The sequence below is a fragment of the Lemur catta genome, chromosome 17 (assembly GCF_020740605.2).
Source record: "Lemur catta isolate mLemCat1 chromosome 17, mLemCat1.pri, whole genome shotgun sequence".
Taxonomy (NCBI): domain Eukaryota; kingdom Metazoa; phylum Chordata; class Mammalia; order Primates; family Lemuridae; genus Lemur; species Lemur catta.
In genome coordinates, this window is record NC_059144.1 from 2,041,421 (window position 1) to 2,056,051 (window position 14,631).

General features: G+C 51.2%; 1 protein-coding gene across 1 annotated transcript in view; it reads left to right on the forward strand.

Annotated features, from left to right (window-relative positions):
* Nucleotides 1-14,631, forward strand: part of STK32B (serine/threonine kinase 32B) — a 317,848-nt gene that overhangs the window by 92,401 nt on the left and 210,816 nt on the right. The window contains exon 3 of the mRNA XM_045528351.1: nt 13,404-13,555. Within this exon, the coding sequence (XP_045384307.1) occupies nt 13,404-13,555 (152 nt within the window). The remainder of the gene's footprint in view (nt 1-13,403; nt 13,556-14,631) is intronic.

Sequence of the window (14,631 nt, forward strand, 5' to 3'; positions counted from 1 at the left end):
GGATTTCTCAAAGAGGAGTTGTGGCCCATTGAAGTTAGGGGGCTTGCCCATAGTCTCATGGACAGTGGCTGAATTTAAAGTACCACACCAAAATGAAAAATCTCGTTAAAACTATCATTTATGTTGTTTCTCATCCTAATGTTGGGATTGTCTGGCTTAAGAAAAATTGAAGCGTGTCTTAAATTACCAGAGAGTTGGCATTACATAGAAGCATATCACTTTTACTCTCACATCTTTGAGGGTTTTGGTCCTAAACCTTTTTTGTACCCTTTCATGACATACTACCAAATCTGTGAACATGTGACCTCATGATTTTTAAATTGGTTATAGCCTGTCATCATTCCTTGAATATTTTGTCTACTTTTTCTGCCTCTACCTGTGATAGTATTTGGCTGCTGGCTTGGCTCTCAGAACCTGTAGTCTCGGGCATAAATGTCTTATAGCTGTGGTTTAATGGATCTTTTGAAAATCCAAGCTTTCTAGAGTGTCTATTTTTAAGTTGCTTGTGGGTTATAGCAATATCTTGATGACATGCAAATTCATATAGAACGTACACAAATGTCCAGTATTCAGGATGAAGTGAGCTTACTTTAAGGGAATAGAATATAGCTTTGTTCTGGTCAAAATACCAAATAATCCCTGCCATTCATGGTAAATGCTGGTGAAGTCTATATGGCTACTATTAGTCTTAAGGTGGAGGTGTGCTGGCATAAGATGAAGAAAACCACCCTGCTAACATGAAATGAATATTTTTGGCTTTGCTTTCTGCCTTTGGCAGGTTAGAGCTAGCATTTATTAAGAATTTTAAAAAGAGACATTTCATTGTTAAACTATGACAACAGCCTTGGTTATCAGGAAAGAGTACATGTGAATTCACAGAAATCTCATTTTATTTTCATGCCTCCCAGTGTAGCACCAAAGTAAACAGCTGCAGGTAATCCATTGATTTTAGCAAGAATTTACTGCCATTTTTAATAATCATTTTTATGACTAAATTCTGGGACAGTCGAGGCTAAACATGTTAATTTCTGTATATCCAGTAGAAATACTTTAGATTTTGGAGTCAGGATGACTCTCATGTGTATTAGTTGTGGATACCTGGGAAAGCAAATTAACCACTCTAGCGTCTGTGGAAAAGGGAATGGAGACCCATAGTAGACAGTGGTGGCTACTACGTTTGACTGTCCAGCTTTATTGTCATAATAACATCCCTTTCCTTTGGAGAAACCACCCCGCACTCCGTGTGGGCCCAGAGTGACTGTCAGTCTCTGTGGCCCCTGCTCACTGCTGAGATGGGCCCGTGATGCGGCACAGCCAGACACAGCACGGGGCCAAGGAGTGGATGTGGACCCAAGGCCAACATTCAGAATCCCTCCACAGAATCAGAGGTGCAAGACATGTCCTCTTGCCCTTGTGCGTCATGTCCTGTGAGGAAACAGGTCTGCGTTTGCTGTTGGCCATTCTCCTCAGCACACAGAAACAGACTTAAGGGGTGGCTGGGGAGATGGCGTCCTGTTGGTGAGGTTCAGGATTAAGGTGAGGCACTTGAGTTGATTTTACAAGCATCTTGCTTCCTTAAATTTTGTAAGTGCTTGGTGCATGCTTCTTAAATTTTGCACCTTGGCACCTCACTGGCCTCACCCTGGCCCTGGCTGTGCTGATGACTGTCTTAGTTGCGTTCGTTCCTCTAGAAGCTGATTCTGAGAGAAGGAATGGAGTGCCAGCTGTTTATCAGGAGGTGATCCCAGGAATCACGTGTAAGAGAGGGGGAGCGAGGCAGAGAAAGGAAGGCGGCCCGTAAAGGGTGTTTGGTGAAGCCCCTCGCCACTGTGGGCACCTGGAGCTGGGTTCTGTGGGGGACGTCTCGGGGACAGCTCAGAGCATGCCCTCGGGGCACTGCAGCCTAGAGAAGCCGACGCAGGGATGCGTGGCGCTCGTTCATCGTTGGAGGAGGCCCGCCGCACGCATGCTTACCTCTCCCGCACTTTTGGCTTGCCCTGTGCAGGCCAGAAAGAGGCCTCCCGCAGAGTCGCAGGTGTTCACGGGAAGCCTGGGGTGTGTGGAGGCGAGTGGGGGGCACATGGGTAGACACAACAGTGCTGCTGTCTTCTTCGCCTTCCGGTCCCGTGAGATATCCACTGTCCTTACTCGCTAAGGGAACAATATCCTTGTCTGCTTACGTGAGATCTTGTTGGGCTTCCAATATTTGCAACGTAACGAGTCCTGACTAATCAGAAACTAACAATTGCTGTCCTGGGAGCTGGACACCCACCATCTCCCTTGTACTCGGCATTATCATGCCCATTTTTCAGTTGATGAACTGGAGGTCTGGGGAGAACCCACTGCCACACACACCCTGTTTCATTTCCACAGGTCCTCCCAGATACAGAAGTTAGGCTGAAACCAACTTTAGTCACGTGCACATCAGCTGTAAACCAGGGGACAGGTGCAGAATGTCCACCAGTGTCCAACAACATTGGACATTTGGTTTTGGAAGCAGCAGAGCATGGAAGAGGGCGGGCTTTGCAGGGGTGGGGTGGGGGGTGGGGAGGGCTGGGCTCCAAGTCTGAGCTTCCTGCTTCTGGTCGAGTGAACCTGGACCAGCCATGTAGCACCTGCAGCCCTCCCTTTCCTCTCCTGAAAAAGGAAAGTGACTAGAATGGACTTAAAGTTTTCATAAGAAAATAAGGGGACAAATGACATACAGCCCCTAGCACAGCACCTGGCATGCAGTTGGCATTTTTCAATCGTTTTCCATGTCTTCTTGAAGCCAGTATGGCTAAGGCTTCTAGAAAGATCTGGGAATGCACACGGAGGGACATGTCAGGGGAGAAGGCTCAGAGGCTGAGACCCTTCCTGTGTCTATGTTCATTGTTGCCTCCACCACCTCTCGCACACACTGGGCCACGGATGGTTTTCAGGTCACTCATCTGCCTGCCCCATCTGACCGTAAGACTCCTGGGGGGCTGGGACCGGGTCGCGCCCATCTGCCTGGTGCTGTCGGCACTAGCTCAGGGCTGGGCACATGGTGAAGGCTCAGTAAATGCTGGCTCAGTGAGTGGAGGCGGGCGGGGGAGAGAAGAAAGCAAGCCTCAGTCCAGACGGCAGCCAGGCATGTGCGTAGAGCATCCGTGAGCTGCCTGCTTGCTGCCTCCCTCCCACGCGGAGTACGTGCCAGTCTCTCTGTGCCCCCTGCCAGGCCAGGCAGTGGCTTGGGCCTGTCTTTCTGACTTCGCCTCTGCCCTGTCTTCCTGCTCATTCCACTCCGGCCCTTCCTCTGGTCTCTCCACCACGTGGAACTTACCCCTCACTCTGCACCCGCACACTCGCTGTTCCCTCCTCCTTGCTCACCTTTCCCCACTCTCTGCCAGGCTCCCTCGAGGTGTGCAGGGCTCTGCTCAGATGTCCCCTCCTGGGACCTTCCCTGAAGGCCCACACCATGTGACTTCACCCCAAGCTTTTCATATCTCCTTCCCTTTTTCTTCCCTTTTCTTCATAGCACCTGTAACTAACTACAGCGATTCCATTATGTGTTTGTCCATCTCTCCTCTTGGCTGAGGGCCTCGTGAATCAGAGCATAAGCTCTCTGAGGGAAGCAGTGTTTCCCTGTTCTCACACACACGCACACACACACACACGTGTGTGTGTGTATATATATATATATACACCCACCAAGCAGTTTATATATATACACACATATGCATAACATATGCTATAGATATACATATGCGCACACACATATATGTGTGTGAATATATACATACCCACTAAGCTATATATACACACATATGTATATACATATACACATATATGTCTCTATACATAATGTACACCCACTGAACAGTGTATATATGTACACATACATATATGCACCACATAAAACACATAGTACACATGCAAACACATATACATACATGTACACACATATACATATGCACAGTGAGCAGTATATACAGGTATACACACATATATGCATATGTATATACATATATATACGTACACCAAGCAGTGTGTATATATACACACGTGTGTATCTATGATACCTATACCATACTCATAATATAAATGAATGAATGTAATAGAAAGAAATATATGCAAATACCGAGGAACTTTACAATGAACCGGTCAGTAGATGAGATTCAGGCAGGTGGTTTGCACTGACGGCCTCAGGGTTGGGCTGGGCGCGTTCCCCGCTGCCCTGTGTGCACGCTCCTCCCCGTCCCCACGCTCCCTGCTCAGCCCTCCCTCTGTACGCTCCACGGCTCTCGGCTGCCCCGATGGCCGAGCCAGCGGAAGGGAGTCCAGGGTGCAGGGTTCCACTCTGAGTTAACTCTGAAGTCAACAGGGCTGAATTATCTTCAAGGGAAGGAGGAGGACACCTTTGGGAGAACTCTGAGGAGTTTGCTTCCAAAGCGTCTCTCTTGGATTGGCACATGGGCCCTCTGCTTAAAGAGCTGCAGGGTCAGAGCAAGATAAACATGGAGTTAATTAAAATTCATGGAACAGCCAGAGGCAGCCTGCACATAAAATGGCAGAAAATGGCACAGAGTTGTATGATAATTGCTCTTTGTGTCCCTCAAAGGAGGATTCTAGATAAAATTGAACAAGAGTGGCACAAATGATAATTCCAGACTCAACACTGCCTCATTATGCCATGATGATCGTTTCCCCACTGAGCATGTTATTAGCTGTCTCATTCCACACGAGAACGAGGGAAGCCTCAGCCCAGGCTTTCACAGCTGCATGTGACTTCACAGTGGGAAAAAAATATTTGATTAATAGCAGACTAACCAATTTAGCGTCCAGACTGCAACAAACCCATTTGGGAATTAAGCAGGGATTAGATTTTGCATGTATGTTTGTAAGTTTGAATGTTCAGAAACATTTGGCTTATCAGGGTTTTTTTCCCTTAAAAATTTATTCTTTTAGAATATTTTTGATCTTTTAAGTTACTGGGTCTCCAGGATAACAGTAGCACGGTAGGACACACTGCAGGATTTTGAGTTGGGTCGTAGATGTTTATGGACAACTGGCTCCGTCCTGACATTAGGCCAGGTGGCCGTGCAGGTGTGAACTGGCTGAACAAGGTCTCTCAGGCCACAGAACTGACAGTTTGGTAGGAGAGACAGACACACACACAAACGGTAAATAAGCATGATGATTTCCATTGGTAACAGCTGCTCTGCAGAAAACTGGTGGCGCAGTGACCTGGGAGGTTGGGACTGCTTCACTGGGGGCCAGGGTGACAGGGGCGGGCTCTCTGAGCAGATGTATTTGACCTAAGGCCTACTGCTGAGAAGTCAGTGGGGAAAGGACATTGCAGACAAAAGGAGCAGCAGATGCAAAGTTCCTGAGGCAGGAACAGAGGCAGCAATGGGACAAATGGCAGCCGATGTATATCCGATGCCCAGCACTGCGTCTGCCACAAGTAGGGCCTCAGAACATGTGACTGCTCTTTTTAGGAAACTGTATGAGTTAATTAGCTTATAGTATAATAGTTCAATGGCTTTGACTCTCAAGTTTGACACAGCTGAGTTGGAGTTCTGATCCAACTATGTGACTCTCAGAGAAGTTACTTAATTTCTCTGAGCCTCGACTTAGCTGTTTTCTTTTGTCAGAATCATTTTTAGAATTCTTGAATATGATGCATTTACTAGTAGCCTTCGTTGTTCATGCATTTTTATGAAGGATGGAACCCATCTCTTTTTAATGAAATATTTATTCATTTCATATCAATTAGTTTGCGTTTGGCTTGAGGCATACTTTGGAGGAATTGTCCAGCCCCTGGGGATCACTTTCTTGAGAGCTAGCTGTCACAGGAGCTGCAGGCTCACTCATGAATGGCTTCCAAGCATCAGCAGAGCCAGTGCTTCCTTGATGACCAGCTGGGCAGACTCTGTTGCTCATCTGCATTGCTCGGCATGTCCTAGCGACGTCTCGTTCTATGCAACAGACCTGCATTCCCAGGCCTTTCCACATCTGCAGAGTGCGTCCAACCTCCCTTCACCCCAGAGGACACTGAGGTGTTCAAGGCATCAGGGGTGGTCCTAGGGCCCTTGAGCCCCCACATGCAATTTCCTGTAGTGACTCCAGAGGGGATCAGTGTGTGGGTGTGAACAGTGGCATTAGTTGATTTATCAGACACACCATCTGTCTTAGAATGGCCTCCCAAACCCTCCTTGGCCAGGGCCCAAGACCTGTGGACGCCTGGGAAAAGCATGACAGTCACGAGGGTAGCACAGAGGTCGGTGTGAGGAGTGGGAGGGGAATTGGGCTCAGGCCACCTGGGGCCTGAGGATCCACAGTGGGGACTTTGCCTTTTCCCCTTGTGTATTATCTGATTATCCCATTAACTTTTGGGTTCCCAGGGGAGTGCAAGATCTTCAAGGCTAGCATGGTACTAGGCCCATGGCAGGTACTTAATAAATGTTTATTGAGTGAAATATTCATCCAAATAAGTATTTTTCTTGAGATCAAACTTTGACCCCTCAGTGAGGCCACCATCTGTCACAGCCCACATGGGTTTTATATTCAGTGAAAAGTCATCTTAGAGTTTGTGTATCAGTTGAGATGTATCGAGGAACAGAAAACCTACCTTATGGTGCCTTGAACAAAGAAGGGTTCCTTTTTCTTACATAGCAAGAAATCTGAAGGGAGGAGGCCCCATGACATCAGGTTCAGCACCTCTGAGATTCTCTGGGCCTCGTGGTCACAAGGGGCTGCTGTAGCTCAAGACGTTATATCCATGTTCACGATGGGGAGGACAAGAAGGATGGTGGAAAGAGAAAGATAATACCACCTATAGCTATTCCCCTTTACGCAGAAAGCAAGACTTTTTCTAGGAACTTGCAGCAGACTAACATGTCCTTGGCTAGAACCGTGGCCACCCTGGCTGCAGGTGTGTGTCGAGCAGATCACCTTTCCTCCCTGAGGAAGACTGTCCTGTTACAGGAGAGCACAGGGGAGGGCGCGTCCTGCGTGGTTGAAAGCGTCACCCACTAAGGACAGGCTTCCTTCAGCTAACTGAGCAATAGCAGCCAGCATGAGCACTCTCTTTGGTGACTACATTTCATTCTGATTTTCTTTCTGTTTTTTCCAGAAATTGGTTGTTTTTCGGACTCTTCCTCCTACAAGCATAAACGGTGTCCTTTAATGTCGCTGCTTATTCATTATTTGCTAAGGCCAGTCAAGCTGGGGGTGACGGGAGGCGCGGAGGAGGATCAGCCCCGAGGCCAGTGGACAGCAGGTCCGAGTGCAGCTGCCTCGCGGGCTGGTGGGCAGGGGGCGGTGCAGGCTCACCCTGGAGAGGCAGCTCAAGCCTCTGCACCCTCACAGCCCACGGTCCCGGCACAGCTCTGGCCTCTCTGCACTGTGGCCATCTGTCCTTCCAGAGCCTGAGTCGCCTGAGTTGCCAGCCAGGGATTTGGGTCCCAATCATAAAGGACACGGGGAAGATGCAGCCAAGAAGGACCTTTTTGAAGATTCCAGCAAAGTCATTCTCAACCTTGGCTACACATTGGCCTTCCCTGGGGCGTATTTAAAAAGCACCAATTTCCAGGGCCGTCCCGGGACCTTTGGGTGTGCTGCAGAACTGACGTGTCAGGACTGTGCCCACCGGACGCAGGCGTGTTGTAGGATCTCTGCCGCCTTCTCTGCTGACTTGGGATCGTTTCACGAGTTTCTGATGCTCAGTGTGCTTGACACACGCCTTTCTTACAGCAGAGCAACCGAAATCCACGCTGGCTAGCGTTTATGTATTTGTCCCACTAGGTTGTAATTAATAATGATGACATCAGGTCCTAACTGAATCAGACTGATGAGGAATGCTAATTGGGTGCTTGCCTTTTAGCAGCTTGGGTGGCTTTGGCCAAATTGCTTGTTTTCACCTCAGTAACTGTGATTTCCTCTGGAGAAGGGCCCTGAGCCACCCTGCTAAAGAGCACTGGTGTCCCTTGAGACCTGGCTCTTCTATTCTGAAGGTGCTCAGGTCCTGGGCAGAGTTGGCCATTGGTGACTAGTGCTCAACTTCCCTCTAGAACACCTGTCGGGAGCTCAGGAAGCCAAAATGCTACTTCAGCAGATTCCCTCAATCACATGGTTGCCATGGATTTCGAGTGGGGAGTAGCAAAGCCTGTCCTCCCACGCTGTACCTGTGGAGGCACCCAGGCCCGCTGACCTGCTGTGGGCCACGTGGGACATGGCAGACCCAGTCGCGCATGAGATTCAGCTCCTTTGGGGACTCGGCCTTAGAGGTCAGGGCCAGGGAAACCGTGAGGCCAGGAGGTGGTGGGTGTTCCCAGCAAGGAGTAAGGTGGGGAAGGCCGCAGGCAGGACGGTCCAAGCACAGAGAGTGAAATGGACTAGTCTGGGGGTCAGGAGAGAAGGTGACAAGTTCACACGGATGAACCCCTGAACAGGGAACCGGGTGGGCGTGACCCCTGCCTTCAGGGTGCCTGTCTGCCTGGAGAGAATGTCAGGGGTTGACAGTGCAGTGCGCATGGCTTTACAGTAGACACGGGGCCTTTGGGAACAGCTTCCAAGGGAAGCTCCCTGAAGAAGTAATGGCCAGGCAGAGACGGAGCTGGCCGGGCTGGGAGGGCCAGACTGGGGAGCACTGGGACAGGGGAGGAGGTGACAAGGGTAGGAGGGGGTTGTTGGAGAAATTCTGAAGGGTTTGAGGTAGTAGTAGCGAAGGGGGGGGGCTGTGCACACATGCACATGCGTGTGTTTGGGGTGACATAGGCATGGAGGGCTTTCAATGCCAGGATACTGACCTTGAACTGTTTTTGAAGGCAAAAGAACACCCCTGCAGGCTTTAAGTCTTTGCTTTTCCAGAGGTTTCTACCAGGCAGAAAGACATTTGCAGAGACCAGAGTAGAGGTGAGGGTGGCCAGTCAGGAAGCTACTGCAGTGAATTCTTTCTGTCACTGAAATTTCAAGAACTAAACTCTAAAATCCAGAAATCACTGTAGTTGCAGGGACTCAGAGAGGAGACTTCGCCAGGGGCGCAGGGGCTGGGTTCAAAGCGTCAGTGCGCCCATCACTCCTCCAGCCCGTGTGTAGCGTCCCCTGCGTGGGCCACATGCTCTGCCGGGCTCTTTCCACCCCAAGCCGCGGAGACCGGACTGCAGACCCACTCCACAGTGGAGGAGAGTAAGGACCGTCGAGCACGTGGCCGAGCTGCTCAGCCATAGGTGGGCGCGGCGGTGCACGTTTCTGGACTGCACTGGTTTCCCAGGGAATCCTGTAACAAATTAGCACAAACTGGGTGGCTTCAAACAACAGAAATCTATTGCCTTACGGTTCTGGAGGCCAGAAGTCTAAAACCCAGGCGTGGGCAGGGTGGATTCCTTCCAGAGACTCTGCAGGTGGATCCATCCCGAGCCTCTCACTCCGCGTCTGGTGGGTCAGGCGGGCTTGGTGCTGCTTGCTCCGCAGCTGGGACCCTCCCGTCTCTGCTTCTGTCACCACACGGCCTCTCCTGATGTGTCTTCCCCCTTCTCTTCTGAGGACACTTGTCATTTGATTTAGGGTCCACCCTAATCCAAGATGATCTCACCCTGAGATCCTTAACGTAATCACAACTGCAAAGACCCTTATCCAAATAAGGGCACTGCGTTAGTACGTTCAGGCTGCTGTAACAAAAATGCCACAGACTGGGTGGCTGATACAGCAAATATTTATTGATCACTGTTCTGGAGGTTGCAAGTCCCAGATCAAGGTGCCAGCATGGTTGGGTTCTGGTGTGGGCCTCTTCCAGGTGGCAGACTGCTGACTTCTCACTGTGTGCTCACATGGTGAACAGCAGGAGCACTGAGGAGCAGACTGAGGCTCAGAGAGGGTGAGTGACTTGCCCATGATCACACAGCAAAGAGCTGGAGTTTAAGTCCTGGTCAGAGTGGCCCCTGAGCTCAAACTCTGTGTTTCTGACTTCCTGGCAGACGCTTCTCTCCGTTCAGTGCACTGGAGCACAGGGTTTTGTGCAGAGCAGTCCCCAGAGTCTGCAAGAAGGCCAGGATCAGCGCTCAGCTCGCCTGACCCGGGGTCCAGCCTTCTTAGCACGCGTCCCTGAGAAACCGTGTTTCTGAGATGCCTTAGAGAGCACTGGGGCCCAGCCCTCAATTTACCGAGGAGGGAGCCCAGGCCCAGATGATCCAGGGACCCCAGCCACACTCAGGGCCCCCGTGGAGCTGACCAAGACCCCTGTCCCTTGGTCTCTCTTCTTTTACTTATAAATCTAAACTTCGAAGCTATATCCGACATCCTGTGCCGACCGCCTTCTTGTTCTTAAGGGGGGTGGGGAGGGGATGGGTGCGTACCTACATGATGAGTGCGATGCGCCCTGTCTGGGGAATGGACACGCTTGAAGCTCTGACTCGGGGGGATGGGGGACATGGGCAATATACATAACCTGAACTTTTGTACCCCCATAATAAACTGAAATAAAAAATAATAATAATAAAAATAAAAAATAAATAAATAAAAAAAAGGAATGGACACACACACACACACACACACACAAAGAAAAGTCAAACTTCCAAGCTCTGTTGAAATCATTAGCTCTACTTTGAAAGCCGGAATTCTAATTTGATTTTGGAGCACCTCTTGTATAATAATTCCTAAACTGTCCCTGAGCTGAGGCGAGAGCCACCCCTCAGCACCTTTGCCTGTCCAAGCCCAGGAGAGCCGTGGAAGTCTTTATCAGAACAGACACGGCCCGGGACGCGCTCGGCCCAGCCCGGCTGCCACAGGTCCTGGTCCAGAGGCAGTGCCCGCTGAGCGTCCCTTCTGAGCAGGCAAATGAGAAGTGAGAGAGGGAGAAACTCAATTAGTGGCATTGTCCTCCCAGGGCATGTCTGCCTTCAGACCTGGGGCTGGGGCCTGTGCTCAGGGCTCCAGAAGTCTCTGCTCAGACTCCCACAAAGCCGGTTCCCCAAGCTGCCTTTGGCCGTCGCACCTTTGCCTCCGCGCATTCTGTATTTTCAAGTTCACTGGGAATGGAAGTTCCACGGGCCTTCAGCCTCATGCTATGGATTTTACTGCATAGAAAAACATTTTTGTGGCGGTTTTATAAAGTGCATTATTTAATACATTGAGATCCAGATGACATTTATTGTCCCCCCCACCCCCCAGTATTTCCAGGCACTCCTGCTTCCTCAGTCTCGTTGGTTTCACGCCAGGGGTGCAGGTAGGTTTGCTGACGCAGCTCAGACAGGTGCTGAGACTCAGGCCTGGACCGCAGCAGGAGCAGAGCCGGAGTCAGAATCCAGGCTCTTCCCGACATCCCGGATCCGCCTTGCGTAGTTCACAGTGTGTCGGAGCTGAAAGGGGTCCAGTTTCCAACAGAGGAGCACCTGGGACGTCAGGACAAAACCTGGCCCACTGCCTCCTTGCTGGATTGTTCCAACGTGGCTCTTTTGTCAAGGACTCCACGTTGTGGGGGAAAAGTGACAGCTGAGAGGCACAGGGCCTGGGTTTGAGGCTTGAGAGCCCTGAGAAAGGCCTGGAAGCTTCCTGGGCCTTGCTGTCCTCTATCTGTACAAGGTAGTAACAGTAGCTGCCCTAGGCTGAACAGTGTCTCCCCCTCCACCGCCAGCAAATCCACAGCCTCCTGGAACCTCAGAATGTGACCTCATTTGGAAATAGGGTCATCGCAGATGTAATTAGATAAGATGAGGTCATGCTGGAGTCGGGTGGACCCTCAATCCATAGTAAATGGTGTCCTTATAAGATGAAAATTTGGAGTCAGCGACACAGACACGGGGAGGAGGCCACACGGCAGTGGAGGCAGGGACTGAAGTGCTACAGCTGCAAGCCGCAAAGAACCAGGCACCGCTGGCAGCCACCGAGGCTAGAAGGGACAAGCGGGGCCTCCCCAGGGCTGTCAGAGGCAGCGCGGCCCTGCGACGCTGTGACGCTGTGACGCTGTGACGCTGTGACGCTGTGACGCTGTGACACTGTGACGCTGTGACGCTGTGACGCTGTGACGCTGTGACTGGATTGCAGCCTCCAGAACTGTGAGGCAGCACGTTGCTGCTGTTTAAGCCACTCACCCAACTTGTGACACTTTGTTATGGCAGCCCGAGGGACTGTTGGGACAAATGGATCATGCAATCCTTGTCGACTGTCCACGTCACACGGCGCACGTCAGCCTTGGTGACTTTTTCCCACCATATCGTACTACTCACGGCGCCTTCTCAGGCTCGTGTCTTCTTTGGTGACGTTCCCTTCCCTAGAGGCCTCCTCCTCTGGCCTTGCCGTCTTGTCTGCCCGTCCTTTAGGGTGGGAAGGTTGCTCCCTCTGGCACGGATTCCCGGGGAAAGCCGTCTCCCCCCCTGCCCTGCTGCCCCCGGTAAGGGAGTCACTCAGAAGTCAGACCCGTGCGCTGAGTCCTGCCTGCCCCTTAACGGCTCGTTGAACTCTGGGCAAGTTAATTAGGACACTCAGGGCTATAGCCTCCTCGCACTTTATCCAGAAAGTTCTTGCAGGGATGAGGTGAGACAACGAAGGAGATGATTTGCTCAGTGCCCGGCCTGCAGTAAAGTGCTCAGTACACGGGCGCTGCTGTCCCCGCTGTTACAACCTCTCCGTGCTGCCCCAGAGGCCGTGTGCCTGAGCCTAGGTTTCCCCCAAAGCAGGCTCCAATGCCAGGGTTTGAGCACAGGGACCGGGAGAGGTAAAGAAAACACAAGCACGTGAGTTGGGAAGTGAGTCGGGAAGGATAGGAAGGAAGACAGCGGGAAGGGTGTGCCATCCAGCCCCACGTAACCACACTCTGAGAGCCAGTGTGGAGCTGCAGCCTCAGACCTATGCCACCCACCGGGCAGGGCTGGGGTACTGACACCCCGTTTCTATCCATCATGGGCCAAGCGCCGCTCCTGTGGACACTAATTCCCTGGCTCTGCTGCTCTGCTGTATGGGCAGTAAACGGGGCTACTGGCAACAAGAGGCCTCAGGCAAAGTGACACCCGGCTGGTGGCTGGAGGTCAGGCAGGTGTGTGCTGAAGTGGGAAGGGGGAGGACATTCAGTGGGCAGAGGGGTCTGTGGCACGCTGCATCCCACACCCCCAGGGGCCTAGTCGCTGGCGCGTCTTGCTGGCTCCTCGCCTGTGAGCCTGTGGGCAGGGCTGCTCCTCCCATCTCATGCGTCTGCAGCTCCTTTCCCACACTCAGGACGTGGCCAGTCCTAGTGTAAGTATTTAGTGAGCGGACGAATCTGGTCCAGTTCTCCATTTCACAGATGTAGAGATTGTGGCGCTAACTCAGCCAGAGCTGCTCTGCTAGCAAGTTTTCAGAACAGAGACTTGATTGAGTCCAGGACTAGAGATCGGCGGGGGATTGACTTTTCTTCCCCTTCCTTTTTAGTTGTTGGCCTGAATGCTCTCCCCTTTGCTGCCACTCAGGTGTGCATCGTGCAGAAGCGAGACACTAAGAAGATGTACGCGATGAAATACATGAACAAGCAGAAGTGCATTGAGAGGGATGAAGTTCGGAACGTCTTCAGGGAACTGCAGATCATGCAGGGGCTGGAGCACCCCTTCCTGGTCAACCTGTGGTGAGTGTGTCTGTTTGGGGCTCCTGTGCCCCCCCAGTGTGCAGCCAAGTGCCGGAAGGAATCATCTGTGCTGCAAAGGGAAAGGAATGACATTTTCTGGGTTCAGATATTCTTAAGTGTGTCGTAGAGTACATTTTCTGATGAATCTTCAAGGATGTGCTTCATTTTAATTCCGTACTCTTATCTGATGAATCAGAGTTGAAATGGATTCAGAAGAGAAGGTTTTGTATATTTGAGAAGCTGTGTGGAATGTTTTAGGAGAATGCCAAGTAGAGCCTGCTAAGGGAGTTCAGCGTTTTGGAAAATCACACCCACAGAGCTGATGGCAAGAAAGGCCACTTGGGACCCATGTTTTATTCCACTCAGGATAGCTGATAGCTGCCCAGCGTGGACACGCTACATTCTGAGTTCTGAATGCAGCCCACGAGGCCTGCCGTGACTCATGTTCCAGAACTTTCTCTCCTTTCCATCCTTGGCTATTACTCCACTGTAAATTTGCATCCTAAAACACCCCTGCCTCTGTGCCTTTGCACGTGGCATCTCCTCCTCCTAACGCTCTCCTGTCTCCACTAGCACCAGTGCCCCCTCACCGGCTCCTGTGCATTCCGGGCACGAGGCTTGGGAAGCCCTTAGGCCAGGAGCCTTTGCTGCCCTGGTGAGTGCACCTCACAATCTCTGCCACGCCGCGCACTTGACCCAAGCAGCCTTTACCACAGTGAACCCAGATTATCGGATTACTCATCTGTCCTCACTAGGAAATCACTTGCGGCTTGAAACTCAGTTCTCTGTTTCTGGGGCCTAACACAGTGTCAGACACACTGGAGGCACTTAGCAAATGTGTCCTCAGCTGGATTTTGTTGAAGGGGAGAGGATAGGCCACTTTAGGAAACAAATTTCAACTGTTCCATTCAGCAGCTCAGCTGACTGTTTATCTTCAGAGTGACAACAGTGACCCTGGTGGGGGACGTTCCTTCCTGTCACCTCTGATTCTGTCTCTTCATACTTAGAAGCACTGTGAACATTGGGTGATAGGGGAACAGGAGGAATACGATTGTCCTGTTGGAGAAAATCAAGGT